Source organism: Pelodiscus sinensis, chromosome 9 (genome assembly GCF_052426305.1).
Source record: "Pelodiscus sinensis isolate ZL-2025 chromosome 9, ASM5242630v1, whole genome shotgun sequence".
In the NCBI taxonomy this organism is placed as follows: Eukaryota; Metazoa; Chordata; order Testudines; family Trionychidae; genus Pelodiscus; species Pelodiscus sinensis.
Genome location: NC_143060.1, coordinates 11,427,871 through 11,455,452, shown reverse-complemented (window position 1 = coordinate 11,455,452; position 27,582 = coordinate 11,427,871). Strand labels below are relative to the sequence as shown.

Below are 27,582 nucleotides of genomic sequence, written 5' to 3'. Positions count from 1 at the left end.
GCTGCACGTAACCATGCATGTTAGCTCATCGGTTAACCATGTACACTTTCATGTCTCTGCTGCAAAGGAAAAGCTATAACATCAGTTTGTTGTTATCTCTTGCTTTATGGATCAGTTCAGGAGTAAACCTGGTGAAAGATTAGACAGAAGAACAAATTATTCAGTCTAAGATCTTTTTGGCTATGTATAAATTATTGAATATGAACCCGAGGTTGTTGAAGTCAGACAAGTTATTGTTGCAACTGATTTGGCCTGGCAGCAAGGCTTTCTTATTTCAGAATCTCTGAGAAGCCCTCTTAAAATGTACCTGCTTCTGTCTTTTAAGACTGTCTTCGAGAGTTTGTTGCAATGTCTTTCTATTTGAACAAGTCACCTGTGATCATTAGGACCTTCCTTTTAACTAGGTCTGTCTTGATTCCTCATCTTTTCCTTTATGTTCTGTTTTTAGTACAGCAATTTGTCTTTTTGATGTGTTCTGCGCCTAGCTTTGTTATATTAACTCTTACGTGTAGGTACTGTGCAGTTACTTGGTGCTGGGCAGTAGAGAGATGTCAAACAGAGTAAGAATTAGACCCTGAGGTATTGGACTACAGACTGATTAACCTTGTGTATTGCTTAAACCCATTCAGCTACTGACAGGTCAGAAGGTGACAGCAGCCCATGCTGCAGTGCTATTGGCCAAGCTATTCTGCACACCCGGGCCCAAGAGGAAAACCACGGTGCTGATAGTGGATGAGGTGAGGAGAAGTGTCCCGAAGCTCTTTTACCCTAATGTCACAGGGAACTGGTGTTTTGGAGGCTAGAAGGGAATGGAACAGGGATTATCAAATGGGTTGTGTTTTAAAATTAGGACACTGTGGGAGATTTAAGGCACAAATATTAATCTTGTGGGCAGTTGTATGAAACAATATACAGAATAAGCCTTTCTACTGCCTTATTAGGATAGACTAGCAGAGAGCACATTATAACTTTGCTCTGGGTTGGCTTCCAGTTCACAGTTCAAGGAGTTAGTTACAATCTGTAAAGCCCTTTAAAATAGACTAGAAGTCAGCTACATTAGAGACTGTGGGTGTTGTTTTACTGAGAGAGCAAATTCAGTAATGTAATGGGGCAGTATCCTAGTTTGCAAACCTTCCTGAATGCATATGATCTATAGTAATGGCAAACTGATAGACAGATAAAGTCGTGAACTTACTCAGATGTGTGAGCATTTTGTCTTATGAACTTATTAGTAATAGCAGAATTACTGTTACAGCAGCACCTAGAGCACACAACACTAGTGAATGAGCCACATGATTGGCTTTCCCTCCTCTCAGTGGGCTGCATGACTAGTGGTAGGCAGCCAGTGGCCCACTGGGGTTCCACCTGTAGCCTGTGCACCCTCTCCCCCATGTCCCACTCATGCACTGGGGCACCAGAGCCCCGTACTTATCTGCTCTTTCCTCTTTCTCCCAGCACTTAATGGTGTTCAAGCTCTGGGAAAGAGAGAGGCGGAACATGAATCAGCGGATTCATGGTGCTCCAAAAATGCTGGGTAGGAGGGGGAGGAGTAGAAAGTGCAGAACTCCAGTCCCCTAGTACATGAGAGGCACATGGAGGTGGGAGACAGACAGGGGGGTTTCAATTTGCAGGTGGGACCTCAGTGGGCTGTAGGTTGGCTATCACTGATCTAGAGACTCCAGCTAAGACTGAGTTCAATGTACAGATTCTTAGTAGAAACAGTCCTTTACCTGAAGAGCATAAAGTCAAATAGATGAAACAGGTAAAGGGTGGAAGAATGGAAGTAGTAGTATCCCCATGTTACAGATGATGAAATGAGACAGTTTGACAAGATACCTCGCCGAAGTCTCTTAAGCAAAGTAAGCAGCCATGAGTATGAGGGAATGTCCTCTAGTGGGCCAGTAACTGGTTAAAAGATGGGAAACAAAGATTAGGACTAAATGGTCAATTTTCTCAGTGAAGAGAGGTAAACGATGGTGTCCTCTAAGGATCTGTACTGTTCAGCATATGCATAGATGATCTGGAAAAGGGGTGACCAGTGAGGTGGCAAAGTTTGCAGATGATACAAAATTACTTAAGATAGTCATGCCCAAAGCAGAATGCCAGTTACCAGGGGAGATCTCAAAACCAGGTGACTGGGCAACAAAACGGCAAATGAAATTCAGTGTTAATAAATGCAAAATAATATATATTGGAAAACTTAATTGTAACTCTGCATACAAAATGAGGGGTCTAAATTAGCTGTTGCCATTCAAAGGGATCTTGAAGTCATTCTGTATCGTTTTGTGAAAACAGTACTTAGTATGCAGCAGCAGTCAAAATAGCTAAAAATGTTAGGAATCATTAGAAAATATATAGATAAGATAGAAAATATCATAACGCCATTATATAATTCATGATATGCTCCCAACTTGAATTCTGCTTAGTTTTAGTTGCATCATTTAAAAAAAGATATTATGATTGGAAAAAGTAAAGAGAAGGCAGCAAAATTGATTAGGGACGTGAAACAGCTCCCATGTAAGAAGAGATTAAAGACACTGTTCAGATTGGAAAAGACATGACTCGGGGCATATAATGTGCTTTTGTGGACCACTGAATGATGTGGAGAAAGTGAATAAGGAACTTTTATTTACCCCTTTAGTTAATACACAAACCAGGGGTCACCCAATGGAATTAGGGGGCAGCAGGTTTAAAACATAAAGAAGTACTACTTCACACAATGCACAGTCAACCTGTGGAACTCCTTGCCAGGGGATGTTGTAAAGGCCAAAAGTGGTTCCAGAAAGAATTAGATAAGATCATGGAGGACATGCTCATCAATCACTGTTAGCCAAGATGGCCAGGGATGCTCTTGGTGTTCCTAAACTGCTAGCTGCTAGAAGCTGTGTCTGGACATCACTCAATAAATTACCCTGTTCTCTTCACTCTTGGTGAAGCATCTGGCAACAGCCACTGTAGCAGACAGAATACTGGGTTATATGAAGCATTGGTCTGACCCATTGTGGCCATTCTTATGAGGTTATAAGACATAGAGGTGTGAAATGACCCAGTTTGCACAGGAAGTCTGTGGCAGAGCCAGGTATTAAACCTATCTCTCCTGTGTCTTTATTAGATGTCTTAACCACAAGATCATTCTTCTTCTCCAATTAAAATCTGTCTCCTTTCTGTCCTGGTCCCAGCTTGACCTCTTGTGGACCCGAAAGCAGGATGTGATGTACAATCTATTTGACTGGCCATCCCAAAAGCAAGCCAAGCTGATCATCCTGGCCATTGCTAACACCATGGATTTGCCGGAGAGAATCATGATGAACAGAGTAGCTAGCAGGCTGGTATGTCGTGACAGCTTTGTTGCTATGCTGAGAGCTGATACGGGGAGATTAGGTGTGGTCCAGTGTGATCAAGAAGGGGGTGAAAGGTGAATGACATTACAGAAATAAATCTAAAAAATTACCTTTTTAATTCCTTCTTTCAAGAGGGGAAGAGTGTGGGTGATGAATGTTACAGATCCAAAGAAAGAAGGTGCTGGAGCTATCTATCTAATTAGAGGCTATATCAAGAAGGAGAGTCCTTTGCAGTGTTTCCTGTAAGTTGAGTGCTTAGATGGCAACCCAGAAGAGATTCAGGTGCCGCCCAGCTGATCAGCAGAGTGCCCACAGCTGATCACAGCCAGCAATGTGGTGCACATTTATACATGCCTTGGTGTGCATAATAAAATTATTCCACACACATGGAAAAATTTAGAGAGACCATTGGTCCTCTGTACTCTTTCTTGTTGGGATGAATTAGGGAAATTGGAGCCAGGTGACTTTATAACATTTTCAGTTATGCATGTTAAGATTTGGATAATCACTGGGTAAACTGCCTCAGTGTCAGAGAAAATTCTTTTGCTACTCATCCCCATCACGTCATCACACAATGATTTATTGCTTTCCCCGGAGTATAAGTTAAGTTGTTGCTTACTTTCGGACAAAATATTGGTTCTAACCATATTTTTCATGTTGTTCAGAAAAGTAACTTGAAAAAAAGATGCTAGGGTTAGATTAATTCCTTTGGTGACATTCAGATCTCAGTTTATAAGTAAAATTATTTTACTAAATGCCAGGCCTATAAACTCAACCTGGGATCTAAGAGTCCACTGATTACCTTTTGGCTCATGTATAATCAATAGAAATAAAGATTCAAAGTAGTTCTAAATCGTGGTACTTTGTGGAACATTAAAAGCAGTAGCTTGCACAGGTGCAACCAAACACATATTTTAGCCCTACAATTGAAATTTCCTTAACTCCATTGGTGCCTGAGCCAGAAGAGAACACTCCTGAGAGATACTGATGTCCAGGGAGAAGTGGAATACGTTAGTCATTAAGTCAATGTTACGTTTAACTGGTTAATCACTTCAGCAGAATCCTGTGGGCAGGGTGCCGCTCCAGTCTATAGGGCTGCCAGCTCTTGGCTCCCTTGACCCCACAAAATAGTGGGCCAAGCCTGGTTGGAGCAACCCCTCACCCATGGCATGTCATGGGAGGAGGCCTGCTCCTGGGCACCAGTTAAATAGTTACCAGTAAGCATCTCTCGGTTAACTGGTTACCCATTCACATCCCTAGTTATAACTTTGCATGTCTGCCTATACATCATGGCTACGTCTAGATTGCATCCCTTTTTCGTAAAAGGGATGCAAATTAGACGTATAGCAATTGCTAATGAAGCGGGGATTTAAATCTCCCCCCCCTTCATTAGCATAAAAACGGCTGCCGCTTTTTTCGGCTTGGAGCTTTGCCGGAAAAAAGCGCCAGTCTAGACGCAGATCTTTCGGAAAATAAAGCCTTTTCCGAAAGATTCCTTATCCCTTATTTTAAGAGGGATAATGGATCTTTCAGAAAAGGCTTTATTTTCCGAAAGATCCACGTCTAGACTGGTGCTTTTTTCCGGCAAAGCTCCGAGCCGAAAAAAAGCGGCAGCCTTTTTATGCTAATGAAGCGGGGGAGATTTAAATCCCCGCTTTATTAGCAATTGCGATACGTCTAATTTTACGAAAAAGGGATGCAATCTAGATGTAGCCCATATGTGTGTCTGCTGAATGAGAGAGGGCTATTTTTACACACACTAGAGCTTCTTCTTGAATGATTCTGAGACAAATGGATCTTTACTGGATCAGCCTGATGACCCATAGTTTCTGTGCTGGAAACTCACATTTTGGAAGCAGGTGTTCCTTCTCCTCAGATTTATTGTATTGGAAGTAGGCCATCATATCAGCTCCCCTGGAGAATTTCAATGGCTTTCACTGCATGGGTGCACCTTTTTCTTTTGCATGTATGGCATAGCATTTATGTTTTTAGCTGTTCTTGGGGGATAAATGGAGAGGCTGCTCCCATCACAGAAGTTGAAAGAATTATTTGTAGCAAGCCCTGCTTGTGAGAAAATGGACAGGGGCTATTTTGGAAACTAATAATGGGTAGGCCCCAATATGAGTTGACGGGGCTATAGAACAGCCTTGAAGGGTATGTCTACACAATAAATAAAACCCATTGTTGGCCAGTGCCAGCCAACTCAGGCTTACGGGGCTTGGGCTGTGAGTCTATTTAATTGCTGTATAGATTTCGGTCTTTGGTTGAAGCCCAAGCTCTAGAACCTGCTAGGGAGCCTAGGCTCCAGCCTAAGACCACAGTCTACACATCAATGAAATAGCTCCACAGTCTAAGCCCCATGAGTCAGCTCCAGCCATGACTTTTCTTTGCTGTGTAGACGTACCCTAAGAGTTTTAATAAGTGAGGATGGGACCTTTAAGAGTCAAGAATTTGCTCTAAAATTTCACAGTATCAATAAATCCATACAGTATGTTAGTAAGTAAATGCTTCTTACTCATTTGTTCTCTGTAGGGTCTGACCAGAATGTCCTTCCAGCCATACACCTACAAACAGTTACAGCAAATTATCTCATCCCGTCTGAACCACATAAAAGCGTTTGAAGAGGATGCAATCCAGCTAGTTTCCAGAAAGGTAAACAGAGTATAGGAGTGTCTTGTCTGTGTTGCATTGTTAAGTCAGGAGGCTAGTGTCAGAGAAGCATAATAGACTGTTGCCAGTAATGGAAATCAGACTCATTCCCATGGTTGGACATTTCATTTCAAGGGGCAGAGAAAGATGCTGGCAATGTGTCATCAACAGGCTGATGTGCAGAGCAGTGCTACAAGGTGTGAAGCTGGAGCAATGTCCCTCTTAGTACAGTAATGTCACACAGTAATGAAGACTGGGAGCATTGCAGTAGGATCCAGATAATACAAAGTAATAAGATGTTATCTTCAGTATTTGGCATAATGTGATTACTGTGTAGTGCTGCTAAAAATAGTCTGATAATCATGATGGAAATATCTAGACCCACCTTCTTCGATGATATGGTGTTCAAATAAAATTCCAAAGTATTTCCCACCATTCTGTGTGTCTTATTTTGAATGTGTTGTGCTTCCAGATTTGGATGGGGGCCAATTAACTGATAAATATTTAAATTAGTGTACAAAATTGTATAAATACATTTAGATCAATAACACTCCAAATTAAAATGTATAGTTTTAAATGTCTCTGTTATTTTATGTTAATAATAATGATTATTATAACCTTCTTTGAGCTATAAACACATTAGCTCACTAATTCTCACTGCTAATTGCAAATGAATAATTCTCTTGGAAAAAAATCCACAACCTTTATTTGCTTCTTGGCATGGATAAGAATGTGTAATAGTGAGTTGCCTTTTCCTGACTTCATTGCTATTGCAAAACATACTGTAGGACACACATTAGTATTATATGAATTATTCTCACAAATAATTGTCAGTTTTTTAAAAAAATTATGAGCTAGCTTGGGTTTTGGTAAGATTAATATTAATTTTGCAGATTACTGAATAATCTACAATGGGTCTTTTTTAAAACATTGTGCACTTCTTATGGCCTGATTTTCAAAAATATTGCTGACCTGTCTCCTGTTGATAACAAGGGGAGCTGTAAGTGGTGAACATTTTGGAAAATTAGGCCCATACTATATTTCTCTCTCAAAAATTCTTTACTGTATTAAAATGTAAACAACAGAATAGGGATGTTAATTTAGATTAATTGACTAATTGAATAGTTGATGCAATTTGCTACGCTTTAATGGTGAAAGTGCTGCGGGGAGCATGGGGCCAGCGAGGAACTCAAGCTGGCCCCTGTTGGCCCCGTAATCCCTGTGGTGTTTCAAAGTGGCAGCACCACATGGAGCCTGAGATCAGTGGGGGAGTCCCCAGCTGACCCTAGGCTCCATGCGGCGCTGCCACATTCTGATAGAGGCAGCACAGGGTGGAGGTTGGGAGCGAGCAACTAGTTGACTAGTGTGTCAACTATCCAATAGGTATTGGGATAGTTGACCCAGGTGTTCACACCCCTATTACAGATGTGATTTTTTTTTTAAGCTATTAAAGGACTTTCAGTACTATTGAGCATGACACATCAGGCACTTTTGAAAACCCCCAGTTACATATTCGGTGAAACTTTTTTGAAATGTTAGAAACAGCAGTTGAGAAGACGAAGCTTTACTAAGTGATAAACACCTGTTTGGACTTGTCATGCTATGATTTTTTTCTGGTTTAAAATTTGATTCAGATACAAATTATGGGTGAGATTTTAAAAAATTCCAAGTGCTGACCAAACTTTACCCTCATTGAAGGTGGCGGGAGTTTTAGCAATAACTTTGAGCACAGAATTGAGCCAAACGAAAATCCCACCCTATATGTAGAACTTATTATACATGTAACTTGACAGCAGTTGAGAGTCTTGGGTTTGTAATGGCCAGATTGAATTTTGGGGTTTGATCGATAAGTTACATTTTTAAAACAAGGATTTCTAGAATGGCTATCTACAGTGGCACAGCTCTGCTGGTTTTAAAACAACCCTGTCAGTTCTCAGCAGCTGAAAACAAATAGCAACAAGAAGTGCTACTATTGATGTGATAATTTTCCTTTGCAGGTGGCAGCATTATCTGGTGATGCAAGGCGTTGTCTTGATATCTGTAGAAGGTCCACTGAGATCTGTGAGTTCTCAAGCCAGAAAACAGCTTCTCAATTGGTCAGCATGGCCCATGTAATGAAAGCCATAGATGAAATGTTTTCATCTCCTTATATAAATTCAATAAGGTAAAACTGCAGTTTAGAGGTATCTTCTCATGTTTCCATCTGTTCTCCAGACCATTTATACAGTTTTCATTTTTCTGGGAGAATATGTAATATGTGCACTTATATCAAGCCTTTTACAAACTTCATTTTAGGAGGATAGGAAATATTTATCTTTTCCTTGTGAAGGTACAGAATAAGTGCTTTGTTGTGGCAAGTGACTGATCCAGAATCTGATTCTTATTTAAGCTGGGAATTTTCTTTCTTGAGCATCAAGAAATTTTGCAGGCCAAATTAGTCTCTCATTACAATTTGTGGAGCCTCTGTTGCCTTCAGTGAATTTGCACAGGTTGTTTGTAAATGACATGAATTTAGAAAGCTGTTGAAACTCAAGAAAGGAGTCACATATCAGAGGGGTAGCCTGAATCTGCAAAAGTGACAAGGAGTCCTGTGGTACCTAATAGACTAACAGATTTATTGGATCATAAGCTTTTGTGGGCAAAGACCCACTTCGTCAGATGCGTGTAGTGGAAATTCCAGAGGCAGATATAAATATAAAGGCATAAGAAAAGAGTAAGGCTAGAGATAATGACTGAATCAACCTCATTATCTCTAGCCTTACCCTTGATTGGTACTCTTTTCTTATGCCCAGGGCTTGACAAACAGCGGTGAAACCTACTCGCCAGTCCCGCATTGCGCATGTGTGCGCCGCTAGTGAACTGGGCAACTGGCTGAAATCTACTTGCCACAGGCGAGTAGATTCAGTAATTTGTCGAGCCCTGCTTATGCCTGTTTATTTATATTTGCCTCTGGAATTTCCACTACATGCATCTGACGAAGTGGGTCTTTGCCCACGAAGCTTATGCTCCAATAAATCTGTTAGTCTATAAGGTACCACAGGACTCCTCGTCGCTTTTTCAAGAAAGAAGAGAGTTTTGACTCAGATTCAGTTCTACGGAGCTTAACCAGAGGGGAAAAAGTGATATGTCAGAAACACAAGCAGATATAACTTGAAAACACACATGGAACAGATTCCTTCAGTAAGAAGGTGTTATTTTTACAGAGTAAAATTGTGCTTTAAATACTAATTTTAGATCAGAACTAAAATATGAAATTAATTCCCATATGTAAATCATTCATAATGCACTGAGCATTGCACATGCTTCAGTATTGCATTTGCCAATGAAATCACAAACTTTTAACTCTTAAAGCAGATGCAGTTTTGCTCACTAGTAGAACAAATACAAATATCATTTAGGTCCTAGAATTTTTTTTTTACAGATCTGCCATATTAAAGTTAGTTGCACGCTGCCTGTGTAGGTGTCTATACATGGTGCCATTGTCATAGTATGTGAGTACCTGTAAACAGTGTCTTGATGATTATACTTCATTAAATGTTTCTAAATAACTTGTAAAGTCTTGTATTATACTGTATGGGGCAAAGTGTGACGTGAATACATTGGCAGGGCATTGAACTAAGTAAATAATATTTTTTCCCTTTTCTGCCTCAGAAAATATGTAATGCTTTTCAGCTGGGGCTTCTTAGGTATTTCCCACCCCTCAAACCTTCATCAATTAGTGTATTCCTAGATTTGGTCGAGTAAGTGTGGTACTAAGATTTTCCTGTTTTCTTTCAGGAATGCTTCACTTCATGAGCAGATGTTCCTGAAAGCAATTATAGCAGAGTTTCGCAGGTCAGGGCTTGAGGAAGCAACAGTTCAACAGGTATATTTACAATTTTGTAAATAACTTGGACAGTAGATTTTACCTTGGTTTGAATATTTTCAAAGTCTAAATATTGAAAGAAATCATAGTAGCAATTATAATATAGTCATTGATATGGCCTAATTCATAAAAGCTAAGGAAGATGAGACTGAAAAGTTCTTGTTAGAACAAAAAGTCAGATGCTGGTATCCTAATTTATCTTGTGTGGTTGGGTAATAGTGGAAAATTAGGTGAATTACAATTTCTTACTTTATTGACACAGTCCTAATGTTCAGTATTCATCACCATGTATATCATCTTCACTTCGAATAGACTCAGTGGTTTGTATTTCTCCTTCAACAAAGTTTGAGAATAAAAAGCTCTTCTTTTCCTCTTCTTCTATTTCCTATTCTAGTCTAATATATGAACTAAATTCAGTTGTATCTTGCTCCTCTAGATCTATCATCAGCACGTAGCACTGTGTAGAATTGAAGGTCTACAAATTCCCACGGTGTCAGAAATCATGGCAGTTTGCTCAAGACTCGGTGCCTGCCGTTTCTTGCTGGTAGAGTCCAATAATAAATACCTTCATGTGCGGGTGCGCCTGAATGTCAGCCAAGACGATGTTATGTATGCACTCAAGCAGGAATAAGGCAACAAGCATTTTTGTGTTCATATGTAGGTGTAAATATTTTAAATATTGTTAAACTTTTTAAAAGACTGGTTTTAAATAGTTATGTTGACAGATTTGAGCATACCAGAAACTGCTGTATGTTTTCTAAACTCCTTGCTTACATTTTTAATCTATTAAAGCACTTTTTTGTATAATAAAGAATTCCTTACTGAGTATTTTACATCTTTTTTATTTAAATCACTTGTTTTGGATATTTTTAGGTGCTATAGTAAGTGGTGTGGTCTAGGGATGTAAGCAAGTCATCTACTGCTCAACTTAACTGCTCAGCATAAGCTTATTGGGTAGTTGAATATGAAGTTCTCGACTACTTGCTCTCTCTTCCCTGCCCCCGCTACCTCTGTATGAGAGACAGTGGAGGGAGGAACAGGAGCTGTTGCTTGCAGGAGCCAGCTTAAAATCCAGTTCCCCCCAGCACCATCTGCACGGTGCTGCTTGTCCCTGCTCTCCCTCCCGTTGCCTCTATCAAAGATAGCCCGGGGTGGGGGAAGATAGGAGAGGCTGCTGTGGGCAGAGGCTGCTCCAGCAGCAGCCTCTGTTTGCGGAGGTCCCAGCGGAGCTCTGGATCCCCCCTTCTCTTCCTCCCACACACAGGGGTTCCTGGACTTAGTGCAAGCCAGGACCAAGCAGTCCCGGCTTGTGTTATTCCAGGACTGCTGCACCTCTGCGTTTTAAATGTAATAAGAGACTCTGGGTTTTTACTACATTTAAAATGCAGAGGCACAGCGATCCCAGAGCCAGTGTGAGCTGGGACTGCTTGATCCTGGCTTGCACCGGCTCCGGGAGCTTCCCCTGTTGTGGCTCTGCAAAGCACCAACCTTATCGACTAATCGTGTAATTGATACAAATTGTATTGACTATGCAATTAGCCAAATAACCGCTCTTTAACATTCTCAGTGTTCTCAGTAGGAGGCACTCGTTCCTCTGAGTCAGTACTTGGAGTGCTACAAAATTGAGTGGAAGGTGCCCTCTTTTAAATAAGCCATGCAAAGATGTGAAAACTGAGATTGTGACCACTTGTGGTCGCTAAAAATGTTAAAGCACTTTTTGCAAGAGTAGGGGTATTTTTACTAAACTGGAGTTTAGATTAGATAATTTTTCCTCTAAAATTCCAAGTGGATACACAAGACACTTCTCAAACATATTTTAAACTTAAATTTCTCATGTGTTGCTCATATGTAGTGAAAGCATACAGAGCTGTAGTCAAGACCAAAAGGTGAGGTGGGAGTATAAGAGTTTGCTGCTGGAAATGAAAATGCCAGTGGAAATTTATTTTCATAGAAGGAAGAGTTTTACATTTCACTTTGAATTGAAGCATATTTATCTATTACAAAGAAGAGTTTCAGAGGAATTGCCTAAAGTACAGCTAATGGAGGTTCGGTTAAACTGTTTTCAGTGTGAAACTGTACTTGAGAGAAAAAATCTAAATTAGTGAAGATAGCTTGGATCTTCTATTTTCAGATGACTTTCTTAATCATATTAAAATGGTTTAGTAGTGTGAAATGTGCTGCAATAAGTGATTGAAGCTTATAATGATTTCAGTAGAGGAAATGTGGGAGTGTCTTACTGTGCAGATGGTAGAGTTTTTCTCACAGTGAGTTTTAATACAATAGACACTAGCATACAGCTGAGAGCTAGGAATTCAGTTTCTCCAGAAACTCATGACTCAAAATGTTGTGGCAGTCTGGATATAGATTTCATAGCAAGACCCCAGTTTCTGTGGCAGACTGGAGCTTCAAAGCAGCTTAAGAAAATGTAAATATGACTGCATCATTGATGATCTGCTGTGCCCTTTACAAATAGATGTGCTGTCTTTGGTTCAGTGAGCTTTAGGCCAATGTTAAAATGGGGTGTCTATCCAGCACCAAATCCATATTTAGTTGCTTAAGAAAACTAGTGAGGTTGCTGGCAGGCAATCATGGAGGATGTGACAGAGTGTCTGCCAATGCTGATCTAATTAAATCATCAGATCGCTAGTCCTTCCTGTTTCTCTACCTTGGCACCCATGATACTGACAAGAAGGACCTTTAATGGATAACTGCAGACTATGTGGCTCTGGGGAGAAGGATAAGGAAGTTTGAGGCGCAAGTCATGTTCTTGTCCATCCTCTTTGTTGAAGGAATAGGTCTAGGTAGGAACCATTGAGTTATGGAGGTAAATGTGTGGTTGCGTAGGTGGTGTCAGAGAGAGGGCTTTGGATTCTTTGACCATGGAATGTTGTTCCAGGAACAAAGATTGAAAGGAAGAGATGGGATCCACCTAACAAAGAGAGGGAAAAGCATCTTTGCAGTCAGGCTTGCTAACCTAATGAGGAGGGCTTTCAGCTAGGTTATCCAGTGGATGGTGATCTACGACCTGCAGTAAGTAGGGAAGTGGAACATGGGGAGGAAACACGAGGAGGGTGCAACAGAGGAAGCCTGCTGATCCATACTGAGAAAGTAGGGCAATCGGCTAGTTAACTTCGGTGTCTGTACATAGATGCAAGAAGCCAGGGAAACAAAAGGAAGCATTGGAAGTGCTAGCACAGTCAAGGAACTATAATGTGATTGGAATAACAGACTTGATTGGATGACTCAGGTTACTGGAGCACTGTCATGGATGGGTATAAAGTAGGGGTCATGCTCCTCTTGACCTACTGCTCACAAACAGGGATGAATTGGTTAGGGAAGTAGAAGTTGGTGGCAACTTGGTCAGCAGTGGTCATGAGCTTCTGATAAAAGGAAGAAAGGAGAGTAGCAGGATATGGTCCTGGACTTCAGAAAAGCAGACTTTGACTCCCTCAGGAAACTGATGGGCAGGATGCCCAGGGGCACTAATATGAAGGGACAGGAGTCCAGGAGAGTTGCTGTATTGTAAAGAAGCCTTATTAAGGACATGGGAACAAACATCCCAGTGTTCAGAAGGAATAGCAAATACGGCAGGAAAGCTGCCTGATTTAACAGAGATCTTCCGTGAGCTTAAACACATGAAGGTTACAAGATGTGGAAACTTGGACAGATGACTAGATATCTACATGATATAAAAAATTACCCATCTGCATGCTTGAGAAATCAGGAAGGCCAAAGCACAACTGGAGTTGCTGCTAGCAAGGGATATAGAGGATAAGAAGGGTTTCTACAGGTATGTTAGCAACAAGGTCAGGGAAAGTGTGGGACCCTTAATAAATGGGGAAAGCAACCTACTGCCATGATGTGGAAAAAGCTGAAGTATTCAATGCTTTTTTTGGCTCAGTCTTCACAGACAAAGGTCAGCTCCTAGACTTCTACACTGGGCAGCATAAAAGGGAGAGGAGATGAGCAGCCCTCAGTAGTGAAAGAACATATTAAGGACTATTTAGAAACGGTGGACTTACACAAGTTCGTGGGGCTGGATCTAATGCATTTGAAGGCACTGAGAGAATTGGCTGATGTGATTTCAGAGCCATTTGCCATTGTCTTAGAAAACTTGTGGTGATTAGGGGAGGTCTCAGACAATTGGAAAAAGGCAAATCTAGTGCCCATCTTTGAAAAGGGGGAGGAAGAGGAGGATATGGGGAGCTACAGACCAGTCAGCCACAGCTCAATTCCTGGAAAAATCATGAAGCAGGGCTTCCACAAGGAATCTGTTTTGAAACACTTGAAGGAGAGGAAGGGCATTGGGAATAGTCAACATGGATTCACCAAGGGAAAGGTCATGCCTGACCAACCTATTGCCTTCTATGGTGAGCTAACTAGCTTTGTGGATTTGGGGAAAGCGATGGATGTGATAAACCTTGATTTTTAGCAAAGATTTTGATAATGGTCTTCCACAGCTGGTTATGAGTTAACATTGTGTCATTGTTGCCAAGAAGACTAATGGCATTACTAGCAGCATTGCCAGCAGCAGGGACAGAGGGAATGAATTATTCCCCTCTATTTGGCACAGGGGAGGCCACATCTTAAGTATTGTCTGCAGTTTTAGGCCCTCACTACAGAAAGGATGTGGACAAATTGGAGAGAGTCCTGCAGAGGGCAACAAAAATGATTAGAGGATTGGGGCATATGACTTAAGAGAAGAGGCTGAAGGAAGTGGGCTTATTTAGTCAACAGAAGAGAAGAGCTGGGGGGGGGGGGGGGAGAGAGAGATTTGATAGAAGCCTTCAACTACCTGAAAAGAGGTGCCAAAGACCTGGGTTATTCTCATTGATGGCAGATAACAGAACAAGTAACAATGGTCTCTAGTTGCACTGTGGTTGGTCTAGAGTGGATGTTAGAAAAAACTACTTCATGAGGTGGCTAGTGAAGTCCTGGAATGGGGGAAGAGCAGTTTTTAAGGCCAGGCTTGACAAAGTCTTGGTTGGTCCAGCTTTAAGTGAGGGTTGGTCTGATCTCCGGTGCTCTCTTCCAACCCTAGTCTTCTATGACTTTAACTGTAGGGGAACTGTCATCTGCTGCAAAAAATGTCATTGGGACTGTCAGGCAAAGACTGAAATATAGTTTCAAAGGCAAGGAACTGCCTCAGGCTAAGATGTGGCAATAAATAACTCTCTCTTGTGGTCATCCCAGTTGTTGCATAGGCCCTATTCTTTGCTCCATGCTTCTCTCTGCCTGGGGTTTGAATTTACCTATCCTATATCTGCCCCAGGTACTGGATTAGGGTTGCCAGGTGTCTAGTTTTGAACCAGACAGTCCAGTATTTGAGCTTTCTGTTCAGGAAACAAATTGAGAAAATAGAAATGTCCGGTATTTTCTAAATAAGATGTAATGCAGATTGTGATGTAATTTCAAGTGTATCTGGTATTTTTGTTGAAACCATCTGGCAACCCTAGGACAGATTCAAACCACCCAGCTGCTTCGTAGAGGGCCCGCAGCAGGTGTTTGTACTGGTGGTGCACATAAGAACATGTATTCTGTACAGGGAGGGGGGGAAACCAGAGGGAACAGCGTAACAGCCAGACCCTGATCCCAGCCCTATGGCTCTACCGCGTCCCGACGCGGCGCCGCCCCTTTCTCATAACCCCGCCCCCTCCCCTTCAGCGCCTCAAGCCTGCTTTCGCTTTGCGCCTGCGCGGGCTCTGGGCTTGGCGGAGCCGGCGCGTGCTGCTGTGGAGCGCGGGTCTCCTCACGGGTCCCGTGCGCGCGCCGGGCAGGGTAGGCCAGTCGCGCGGGGTGTTGTCTCCGTCTCCTCCGCGGGGCCTGTACAGGCCCCGTTGCCCCGCAGTGGAGGAGGGAGGGAGGGGCGGTTATTTACGTGGCGCCGCCCGGTTCCCGGCGCTACGCCCTGGGGAGGGAAGCGGGGGGCGGGGGCTGCGGGCCGGGGGGGGTTGTCCCTGGCCGGCGGGGGGGGGGGTGTGGCTGGGGGCCGAGTGGCGGGGGGTGTCCCTGGGTGGAGACTGCAGGGTGTTGGTCTGGCCTGGGTGTGGCTAGAGCATTCTGGTCCCTGATCTGTGGGGTGGGGGTAGTAAGCTGGGGGGGGTTACAGGGTAGAGTCTTGGGTCTGGAGCTGTAACCTGTGGGGCTACAGGCTGCTGTGCCCAGCTTCCCGACGGGGTTAGATTGGTTCACAGGTTCCTGCCATGTCTCTCAGTCGGATGCCTCTTCACCTTTCTAATGTGCGCGTGGGGGGGGGGGGTGTCTGTCCATTAAAGGTAAGAGTTGTTGAGATTCATGAGCCAACATGCTTGGGAGAAGACCCAGGAAAAGCCCCCAGGCAAAGGGCCAAGGAGCTGCTGCTGCAAAGCAGGTATAGAATTCTACCTCCTGTCTCACTTCTGTAGTCTGGTTAAAAGCTTGCATGTGTGGGGTTCCAACGTCAGGATTGTTCCTTGGGCTAACATGATTCCAGAGTTGTGGGGCATGCTACAACAAACTTTACTATGCAGTTAGTTAGCCTTTGTTTTTTCCCATCCTAGTTAGTGTATCTTCTAGTAGCAGAGACCTTACAGTCAGATAGTATGCCGATTAAGGCATTAAAAATACAGACTTGGAATCATAGGGCTAGAAAAGACTTCAGGAGGTCATTGAGTCCAGACCCCTGCCCAAAGCAGGACCAGTCCCAACTAAATCACTCTGATCTGTCACAAGATTATGAGCTTTGCCTTGCAACTTGATTATAATAATGTCTTGCCCAAGCTATGTTCAGAATTTTGAGAACATCTCTCAAGGACAGACCTGTGAAAATCAGAAAGGTTAGTAACCATCTTAGTGGCACTGCCAAGCAGTTTTAATTTAGTTCCCCTCTGTTCTCTTTATACAAAGTTTTTGGTTATTGTTTCTGGATTCACATTGCTTGTGCTTCACTGTTGTATTTATGGTTAATATCCAGGGATATTGAGTTCAGATAGGTATGTGTTTGTGACTTTTAACAGTAGGTCCATGTTCATTTGAATAACTATATAGAATAAGTGAATTGTGCTGTGAGGAAATTTTACTTTTAAATATCAGAATGTAGTCCCCAAGAGAGCACAGTATGGAAGGTCTCCTTACAGATGGAATGCCTGGGGGGATAGTTATAATTTTAGAGAATAGGTGGCTTATTTGAACTGTGCAAAATTAGGTGATAGTGTGACAGTGTCCAAAGTACAAGAAGAAGCCAAAATGAGGAGTCAAGAGAATATCTGAGAGGGGAAGGGGAGCAGTCAGAGGTGAAGAGTGAGACACAGGCAGGGAATTAAATTATGAAAGGTTTGAAAGTGGAAAGAAGCTTGGTTTATACTCGGGAGGAGGGGAGAAGCAAATAAGGAGATGAAACAGGGAAACGGAGTATCAAGGCAAAATTGAGAGACCTTGGCTGTGTCTAGACTGGCAAGTTTTTTTTGCAAAAGCAGCTGCTTTTGCGGTAAAACTTGCCAGCTGTCTATACTGGCTGCTTGAATTTCCGCAAGAACACTGACGATCTCATGTAAGAAATCAGTGCTTCTTGCGGAAATACTATGCTGCTCCGGTTCGGGCAAAAGTCCTTTTGCGCAAAAGCTTTTGCGCAAAAGGGCCAGTGTAGACAGCTCAGATTTGTTTTACACAAAAAAGCCCCGATTGCGAAAATGGCGATCGGGGATTTTTTGCGGAAAAGCGCGTCTAGATTGGCACGGACGCTTTTCCGTTAAAAACATTCGCGGAAAATCATGCCAGTCTAGACGTAGCCCTTGGGTTTTGGTTTGGACACACTTGAAAGGTAGGCAGGATTGGAGAAAATAGCTAAAACAGGAGGTTACTGTAACAGGAGCTAATGTGTTTGTAGTAGAGAACAGTATGGTTGATCAATTCTCAGCCACTCCACATGAGTAGGAGCTGAGTTTAGGTGTTTTTTTCTAACATGTTAGCCATACCTATCTTTTCTTTCTGTGTGCATATTAGGGATGTTAAATATCAGTTAATTGAATAGTCAGTTAACCTCATGAATTTTTATTGGTTAGTCAACTATTCTATAGTCCCCGGGCAGCCCCTCTCTGGGGAGGAGGGGTCTGAGCTTCTGGACCCAGCACAAGCTGGAACTGAGCCGGACTGCCTGCCCGCCTGGCTCCTAACACACTTTAAATGCAGAGCTGCAGCAGGGGTAGGTCCAGGACCCAGTGCAAGGCAGGACTGAGCTGGGCTGCTGGCCAGCCTGCTGAAAAATTGACTGGCAAGAAGTGAAATGCATGTAGTCTATACTTAGCATTAACCTATAAGCTTTTGCTTATCGGTTTATCGATTATACTATTACATCCATAGTACATATCAGTGTGTTCATAATGCTACCGTTAATGATAGCACTAGAGTTAAATGTCTAAATTAAAATACAGGTTGGACCTCCCTGACCAGTCCCAGATGCAGGAATTTGGTGGACCAGGAGAGGTCCCCTGCCACTGGTCTCTTGGCCCCTAGGCCGTCTTGAGGTGGGAGGCTGCCTGCTGGATTTTTTCCAGGGCTAGCCCAGGGTAGCTGCTCCCCAGGTGATGGAGTCCATGCTGTTGGCTAGCAACTGCTCCCCAGGTCTGGGATGATTGTCTGTGATCATTTGTGAGTATAATTATCCCTGCACACACACTTCTCCCTTTTCTGCACAAACTCTCTAAAATATATAGTGAATAATAACTATATACAGTATATAGCTTCAGATACAACAGGAACCTTCCTGATTAGTTCTGTTAATTTTCTGCATAGGAAGTCTTTCTTTTACCTTGCTTCAAACATCTAGTAGACCTATTCATAATTAAGTGCAAGCCTAAGAGGGGATTTACTGTCTGCTTTCCAACGAGGTTTACCTGGTTATGTGTAGCCTTTGTTTGTGTTACATAACTAGTTAAAATTACAGATGATCGTGTTTAAAAACTCTCAGCCAGAACCCACATTATCTTTGAATCTAGAATTTACTGAGATGTTTAAATAACCCAGTTGATGCAATGGTTTGAGTGACTTCTCTGTTCTTAATAGAATATTTTTTCTTTTGGTTTCAGTTGGGGCTCTTTGTAGATTTCAATCCTGAAACAATGTTGCTGGATATAGAGGATGATGGTGATGAGGATTTAGAAGCTGAGCTTGCCTCTATCACAGGAGAGAAGGTGAAAGATGGGAAGTCAAAACCCAAAGGGAAAAGTAAGTTCTTGTGCCTGGTTCTTGCTGACTGAAGAGCTGAGTTATTTATGTAAATAGAAGGGACATGATTTTACAAATCACACTTCCTTCTGGATTTCCCCCCATACAGTTGTTACTGGTTACACCTAAGATTAATACATAACTCAGAGAGATTGGAAATGTTTTTCTGTATAGTCTGCTTCCCAGTGAAGCATTTTAAATTCAGTCGGGGACAGTAGGGGGGCAACCAGGGGCACGCCCTCTCCCCTCCAAATCTTCATTTGTTCTTGCAGCCTGCAGAGAGAGGAGGAAGCAGGGCATCTGGCTGCCTACTGAGCTCCTCCTCTCCCTATTTCTACAGCTGCAGTCTGCTGCTTTCCTTCCCTGCAGCTGGAGTTCCATATGTTGCCTCTGCCTCCAGTCTCTAGCTCACTCAGCTGGCATCTGTAAAGCAGACAGCAGTGCTGGGACTCCAGCATCAGGAAAGGAGAAGCTGCAGGCTGCAGCTGTCTTTTCCTGCCCACTGCAGGGGAAGCTGCTGCCTCCTCACTGCTGGGTGTGCCTTCCAGAGGCATCCCAAGAGATGGGGGGAGTCGTGCAAACCTTTCATTTGTGTGTGTTTTAATGTGCCCCTTCAGATGCATCCAAATTTTAAATTCTTATGAATGCCCTTGAGATGTTCAAAGAGTAGGTTAAGAGGTGACTTTATCATGTATTTAAATACCTTCTGTGATGTTCCCTACAGTACAATCTGGACTAGGGATGTAAAAATCTCATTTAAAACGTTAACCAAATAAACTATATGGTTAACTAGCTTGTAGCATGGTGCGGTGGGGTTGGCCCAGCTGGGCTAGATTGCCGCCCACCCTCAGTACAGCACAGTGGGCCTGCCCAGCCTGGAGCAGCTCCCTGCCTGCGGCGTGGCACAGGTTAAGGTCTGCTCTGGCAAGGCTGGGTGCTGGTTGTCCGGTTACTCGGGTAAGCATTCTTGAGAAACCAGTTAATTCTTTACATCCCTAATCTGGACTCATTGAACAGCTGTCTCTTCTCTAGCTTGGGTGCATTTTACACTACTGTGCTGTCAGAAGATCCACTTCTGGCCTGCTGACACAGCCTTTAGTATGCAAAATCATTTCCAGCTGAATACATGAATGCTGTCCCAGGCAGCCATCAGTACAAACAAGATGATACCCCATAGTCTTAGCCTCAGCTTTGTTCTCCGGAAAGGTGCATCTTGTATTGCTCAGTATTCTCCTGGAGACCACGAGCACACAGTAAGTGTGTTATTTCAACACTGGTTAATGATTATGCAGCAGCCTAAATTCCCAAACACTTCAATCTAAATGTGCTGGTTTAGATAAAACAGTAAAACAAGCTTATTAACTTGAAAAATATATATTTTAAGGGATTACAAGTGATAAAACATAAAAGCAGGATTGGTTACAAAAAATATAAAAAGATAAAACTGCTGGCTAACACCTAAAATGAACTTAAAAGAAAAATGTCTTGGGGGTAGTAGCCGTTTTAGTCTGTGTCTTTAAAAACAAGGAGTAGTCCTGTGACACTGTAGAAAGTAACAAATATGTTAGATCATGAGCTTTTATGGGTAAAACCCACTTCATGAGTTAAGTTGGAGTAGAAAATATAGACTCCAAAGTATATATAATAGCAAAAGCAGTTACCTGACAATTGTAGAACCTGTGTTAATGAAGCTAATTAAGTAGGCTGAATGTATCCCATTCATAGCTATTTATGTGAAAATGGGAATATCAGAAGTTGAGAATTGGCTTTGTAGTGTGTTAGCCAGTTAATATATTTATTTAAGTCCAGGTTAGCAGTGTTAAACTTGTAAACGAATTCCAGTTCAGCAGTCTCTCTCTGTAATTATTTGATAAAATTCCTTTGTAGAAGACTGTCTACTTTTAAATTCTATATTGAATGTTCAGGGAGGTTAAAATATTCCCCTACAGGTTTATGTGTGTTGCCATTCCTGATGTCTGATTTGTGTCCATTTATCCTTTGTCGCAGAGACTGTCCAGTTTGGCTAATGTACATGGCAGAGGAGCATTGCTGGCACTTGATGTCATATATCACATTAAAGAAAAATGTATTTCTCGCCATAAATTGTAGCAGTACACAGGTCCCTTTCAGCAAGGGTTCCTTCCCCTAGTTCAGTGATTGTCAGGTACTTGTTGGCAGGAACAGAAAGATGAAAGGAAGAGAGGCATAATGGGGTGGATACTGTCTCTTATTTTAATATTCTTCTCTCTTTTAGGATTACCTCATGCCAAGGTGTAGACAGTGTGTGGGGTGAAATGTAATACATTTCTTGTTTATACCTTCTCATCTGCTGGGGGATGATCAATTAAGCCGGTAATGGCCCTTTAACACCTTGCTGGCATGCTGGTGTGTTTGTCTCTGAGAAACTGGTTTGAGGGCTTTACCCAGAACTACAACATATTTTAGTAAGAATCATACAGCAAAACCTCATAGTTTTATATGCAATGTTACCTATTTCAACAGCATAGTAATAATCAGCAGATGTTTATGATGTATAACGTATGCCTTATGAGTTATTGTTTGAAAACTCATATTAAAAATGATGAAAATGGGGTTCAGGCTATTATGCTTACATAGGGAGAAGATTTTTAATAGTAGAGAGCGTTTTAATTTAGCATACCAAGATCTGATGGCTAAAGTTGAAGGTAGACAAATTGCAATTGGAAATAAGATACACTTTTTTAATAGTGAGGGAACAAGATGATTTATTAAGAGCTGTGGTGTGGACTGTCAATCACTTGCAGTCTGTACATCAAGAGTAGATGTCTTTCTCTAGAAAATAGCCAGAAGTTAATGACATGATGAAGGAATTACTGGGCAAAATCCTTTGCTCATAGTTATGCAGGTCAGACTAGATGATTATAATGGGACTTTCTGACTTTAAATGGAGTCTGGAAACCAGTGAGTTTACTTGCTGTATTTGATAGTATTTGTGTACTGTCATTTTCGTATGTTGTTTGTGTGGGACTTACACAACAACAAGGAAGGGGAAAATTTATAAATACACAGGAAAATGTGATCATAAAATCACAATAATAATAATTGGCAGGAAGACTCAGAGGTAGGTAAGTGTTTAATATCTGAAATTACATTTGAATTCGTTTTGATACTGACTAGATTTCAAGGTTCTAGTTACGTTTAGGAGTAATGAACTCAAAATATTTTAAAGCATTTGAAATAAATTAATGCAGCTATTTCTTCAGCTTATTCCTTTTAAATCTTACTTTTAATAGAAATTGTATTGGATCAAAGTACAACTGTATATTTTTAAAAACTGATCATCAAATCAAAGTCATGTTGATTGAAATGAAGAATCCTATAACTAATTTTTCCTTTCTAGTTCTTATAACCAATGACTTTTAGAAAGCATTAAAGAAGTTCTTGATCAGTAATCCTAATAATACCCTGAGACTAAAGGGATATGTTCTAGATCTGTGTATGAGGAGAAAGTTGTCTTTTGTGTCATCAAATCCACTGTTTCTGTGAGTTTCCCGGGGAAACTTTCAGCTGCTCTGGGTTTTAATTTTTAAATGACTAGATCTTTTGTCATTATTGCCTGTACAATGTACAGGTAGGGTTTTGTTGTTTGAGTATAAGTCTGAGAGCCAGGAACTTTTCTGGGCTCTACTCCCATCTTTGACATTGACTCTTCCGTAGGAGCTCAGGAAGTCACTTACTGTTTTTCACTTTTCCCTATCTGTAAAATGAAAATGAATCCTCTGCATCTCTAACCTTTTATGAGTCATTATTTGTTATGCTCACTGAAGATGTCAGATGTTTTTCCTCATGTGTGAGCAGCCCTTTTCTCAGCAGTTGCTTTCCTTGAGCATTGCAATTCTGTTTTTCTGAAAATGAGTCTGTAGGTGAAATTTTACTGTTGTTTTCACTGTATAACTGAGGGCAGAATCTGACCCATGTCTATCCAGAAGGAAGAATAAGACTAGTTTTAAAAGGGCATAGGTACTGGTGAGGAAGAAAGCACAGATTTGCCAATGAGTGAGAGTACAAAACGGAGCAGTTAGGAGAGATGGTTGGACAGAAAGCAGAATGAACATAGGTGCACATGAGATCAGGTTAAGTGGGGAAAGAGTTGGGTAGAGTTTTCAAGAAGAAGATTAGTATTTAGAAGCTTAAACAGAAGTAGAAGAGTAAATCAGTGATTAGTGAAGAGATAAGAGAAAAACTTGCTTAGACAATGGGATAGGAAGCTGCACTGTGGGCAGGCAAAGGAGGCATAAGAACAGCATTCTCTGAAGAAGCTGACTGGGAAAGCCTGTCTGGTGGAAAAGATTTTTTTTTTGTCAGTCTTAAAGAAACAAAAAAAAATGTGTTTACTGTTCTGCTATGTTGTTCTCGCTTTCTGTGTTAGTAGCAAGTAGAAGTTGCTCAGTGTATATCTGGTATTGGGTTAGTAGTGAATTTTTTTTTTTCAGTTCTCCTACTGGACTCTGATGGTTGTATTCATTCTCTGCAGAAAAGAGCTGCCTGGAATTGATTAATATGTTCAGTTTACCCAAAAGAGCATCTTTTTTCTCTGTTTAAAGAAATGAACTAGGTTTCAGGAGCCCTAGGTTCAATTCCTCACTCTGCCATGGAGTTCAAGTGATCTTGGGCAAGTCACTGAGGTCCCAAATGGACCCTCTGAAATTGCTCAGACCCCTGTTAACATTTAAATGTTCTACACATGGGTACAGTAGTCACATGTGGTTCTTTTAGGGGGCTTAAAGATCTCTGACTCAGTTCTTCATCTTTTCCCCATCCTTTGTATCTGGTCTATTTGGGTAGTAAATTCTCTGAAGTATGTGGTTTTTGCTTTGTTTATGAACAGCGCCTAGCACAATGAGGCCCTTATCTCAGGTAGGGCTATTAGGTTTTGCTGTAACACAAATAGTAACAATATTTCAGGAATTGGAAGAAAATGTAAATAGAGAAATATTTGAATGTTGAGTGTATTAGTAAGCGTAAAGTTGAGAATCTATGGTGTATGGACACTGTGCATCATGAGCAGAGTGATGATCATGTTGCATTAAGGCTATTAAGAGCTTATCTTCACTGCAGAGTTAATTTGAGTTATAGTGTCAATATTACATGTAACGGGAGTCCCATCCATGTACAAAAACCCTTAACTGGAGTGTGGTGATGCTTTTAACTCAAATTGGCTGTAGGGATATGATAGTGTAAATGTGTCAGCGGTTAACCAATGAACCTGGGCTCATCAGTTAACCTTCACAGTTACATGCAGGGCTCTCTCCTTTCTTCCTCTCCGCCCCACTTCCCCCCCCCCCTGCTATTGTCTCTGACACAGAAGTAGCAGGGGAGGGGGGCAGGCAGGAACTGGTACATGTGGAGTTCTCCCCATCGAGCCACCGCTCCCCGCAACTTGTAAACCTGTAACTGCTGAAATTTTTAGCAGATACACATTTACCAAAATAAATGCATTTTTACATCCTTGGCCCATCAAGAAAATAGAACACAGCTCAAGTTAGCACAATACGCCAACTGTTAAAACAGTTACTGTACAACTCAATAATTATTTCTCAGTGTGACTCCTCTCACTCGAATTAGGTTAACTCAGTTGTGCTCTGGAGGCATAGCTTTTGAAACCTGTGGTTTTAATAAGTAATGTTAAGGGTGCATATTCAGATGGCAGCAACTAGTTTCATTTGTTTTTAGGCTGCAAGTTGCTCTAACCAACTCACACTGTGTATAAGACTTTATTCTGCTATGTCTCACATAGGTGTAAATCAGGAATAAATAGAGTTGCTCCAGGGTATAACCAGTACAAGAAAGGAGCCAGGCATCACAAGGAGTATTTTACACCTTGCTCCTTTGTAGTTGAAAATCTGGTTGTTTCCAGTATTGTAAATGCTTATGAAAAGTTTTAAAATAAACTTTACCTCCTGTTTGCAGTGTAGTCGTAGCCATGTTGGTCCCAGGATATTAGATAGACAATGTGAAAAAAATTATATTCTTTCTTTTTTATGGACCAGTTTCTGTAGTGAAAGCATGTCTCTTTCACCAATAGAAGTTGCTCCAATAAACGTTATTATTTCACCCACCGTGTCTGTCTTTAACCTGCTACTGACTCTGGGTTGCAGAGGCCATTATTTGACAGGGGGTCAAGAAAAAGTTTAAATCTGTTTCTGTAGTGCAAATGAGAGCACAGAGGGCAAGCATGTGTTTTATTGAGCATACAGGGATATGATCAAATTGCAATTGTCAGCATACAAACTTCTACCTATCCCTGTGGAAATCTGCAGGTTCACTGGACTGAACTCCTTTAAACACAAGTGGGCAAGAAAAATGCACTAGAGATAACAAGGGGAAATAGAGGAGAGGCAGATTTTAGGGTACATAGACTCCTTGTTCTTGTGAAGAAAAGGCTCATCTTCTAGAAATAAAATTCATTTTGATCATAAGAGTTGCTAACAGGAATAGTATCATGATTCAGTTTTCACCAGTGGTCACCAACCAGTAGATCTTGGAGCCTCTGGCAGGTGATCCTAATTGGTTTGGCCAAGAGGCTATCAAGTGCCAGCACTTCAGCTGCCTCTCCCCCCTACTGCTGTGCATCTCTTACCTGTTGCCTTAGAGCTGCCTCTCCACATCTCCGGGAGCCTCCTGCTTGCTGTGCAGGGCAGGGGAAGGAGAAGAGGGATGCTGATGTCATGCCCCCTCTCCCATCTTGTATCCTGTCTCCACAGAGAGGGCAGGGGTCATAACAGGACTTGGGAGGGAGTTTGCTGGCTGCTTTTGGGAGTGATGCAGGGCTTTAGCCCCCCTGTACCGCCACCCAGGAGCCACCTGAAGTAAGCGGTGCTCAGTTGGAGCCCACATCCTGAAACCCTACCCCAGTCATGAACCCCCTTCTGCATCCCTAGCCCGGAGCCCCCTGCATTCAAACACCCTCCCAGAGCCTGCACCTAGAAGCCCCTCTGGTACCCCAACTGCCTGCCCCAATCTCAGCTCAGAGCCCTTCTCACACTCCAAATCCCTTAATCCAAGACCAGAGCCTGCACCCCAACCTGCTGCCCCAGCCTGGTGAAAGGGAAGGAGGCTGGGGGAGGGAGTGAGGATGGAGTGTGCAGGAGTGTGGCCTTGGAGAAGGGGCACAAAGGAGGCAGAGCACAAGGGTATTTGGGTTTGAGGTAGATCTTGGCTTGCACTTAAATTCAAAAAGTGATTTCCTGCTTAAAAAGGTTGGAGACCACTGGTTTACACTTAAGAAAAAGATCCTCTTTTGTATCTGAAATTTCTGCCAGTTGTGAAAGTTTCAGAATTCTCAAGGTGTACGCCTGTCCTTTTGATCTGCTATGGGGAGCTTTTGTCTGCATGTTCTCTCCCTCGTTCCCCTCACCCACATATTTCTAAAGGTGACACTAAACAGCACGCTTTCCTTCAGACAATCTGCAGCGAAATGTAGTGAAAATGCAGGGAAGGAGTGTGAACATGGAGATAAGTGGAGCAGAGGTGGGAAGACCAGAGGAAGAGAGCAGAGACAACAAAATAAATTAAAACCAGAGAAATATACAGAAGAAGAATAAAGGTAAAACAGATAGGAAAAGAGTGTGATGAAGAGACACAGCAAATGTATTAGGGTGTATGACATGACAGGACAAGGGAGGTGGAACAGAAGGCACTGATCAATTGCAAGTGGTAGGGCTTCAGCCATAAAAGGCCTGGGAATTACTGTACTATCTTGCTGACTAGTAACAAACCTGGCCTGTAACTGAAAGGGAGATATGACAAATGAACTCTCAGTTCTTTTCCAAGCAGTATTTCTTATGGTTTAGGTTTCCCCATCCAACTGTGTGCTAGATCTTCATGGCTTGTCTCTTCTTGGTTGCTTTCTCTAGCCCCTCTGCCCATGGATCATATTGAAAAGATGGCTGCAGAGTGCATGAAGGACCTGAATGAGGAGGAAAAGGAGGAAGATGAAGGTTTGGAGGAGGATACAGACCTTTTGGTATGTATTTTCTGCCAGTAGGATTCAGTCTTTCATGGAGTAAGTTCTGTGAGCAGCAAAGCCCATCAACTTTTTAAAGGGAAATTGAGACATGGCAAAACTTACAGGTGATGTAAACATTTTTTAATGGTCAGATCTATCCACATCAAGATGAGAACAGTACCTGGCTACAAATGTGCATGTGACTATGGTTCTTGGAGGAGGTAGGCAGAGAAGAAATTCCAGTCCATGTGAGTTAGGGAAACATGTCGGAAATCCTGCTAGCCATCCTTCTACTTACAAATCCTGCTAGCCATCCTTCTACTTGGTCCGAGTATGGCCAAGCCTAATAACCATATCCTTGAACTAAAGTGATTTTTGAGTTTATTAAAACATCTGTTGTATGTGACTTGACTGTGTGGAGAGAGCTCTAAATTACACTTACTACAGTCATTCATGAAGGGTGATTATTTGGAGGTTTGAAGTTGGGTTTTAGACAACCTCCAAAAAGATAAAATCCTTCTCTTAACTACTGCATGTTC

General features: G+C 42.0%; 2 protein-coding genes across 5 annotated transcripts in view; both read left to right on the top strand.

Annotated features, from left to right (window-relative positions):
* Positions 1–10,669, top strand: part of ORC1 (origin recognition complex subunit 1) — a 33,995-nt gene extending 23,326 nt beyond the window's left edge. Inside the window, exons 13-18 of one of the 2 annotated variants that reach the window (XR_012905850.2) lie at positions 630–737; positions 3,180–3,329; positions 5,874–5,993; positions 7,988–8,051; positions 9,768–9,855; positions 10,292–10,342. Coding sequence is in view for 1 of the 2 variants with exons in the window: in XM_075935982.2 (XP_075792097.2) it covers positions 630–737; positions 3,180–3,329; positions 5,874–5,993; positions 7,988–8,154; positions 9,768–9,855; positions 10,292–10,486 (828 nt within the window). In the remaining variant the exon portion in view is untranslated. Of the gene's footprint in view, positions 1–629; positions 738–3,179; positions 3,330–5,873; positions 5,994–7,987; positions 8,155–9,767; positions 9,856–10,291 lie in introns of both variants that reach the window. The other variant, XM_075935982.2, reaches the window with a different exon arrangement.
* A 4,832-nt stretch (positions 10,670–15,501) lies between these two features.
* CC2D1B (coiled-coil and C2 domain containing 1B) overlaps positions 15,502–27,582 on the top strand; it is a 67,162-nt gene continuing 55,081 nt past the window's right edge. For 2 of the 3 annotated variants that reach the window (XM_075935974.2, XM_006126406.5), the window contains exons 1-4: positions 15,502–15,633; positions 16,131–16,225; positions 18,918–19,056; positions 26,952–27,061. In XM_075935974.2, coding sequence (XP_075792089.2) covers positions 16,160–16,225; positions 18,918–19,056; positions 26,952–27,061 — 315 coding nt within the window. In that variant the 5' untranslated portion in view covers positions 15,502–15,633; positions 16,131–16,159. The remainder of the gene's footprint in view (positions 15,634–16,130; positions 16,226–18,917; positions 19,057–26,951; positions 27,062–27,582) is intronic. The other variant, XM_089780412.1, reaches the window with a different exon arrangement.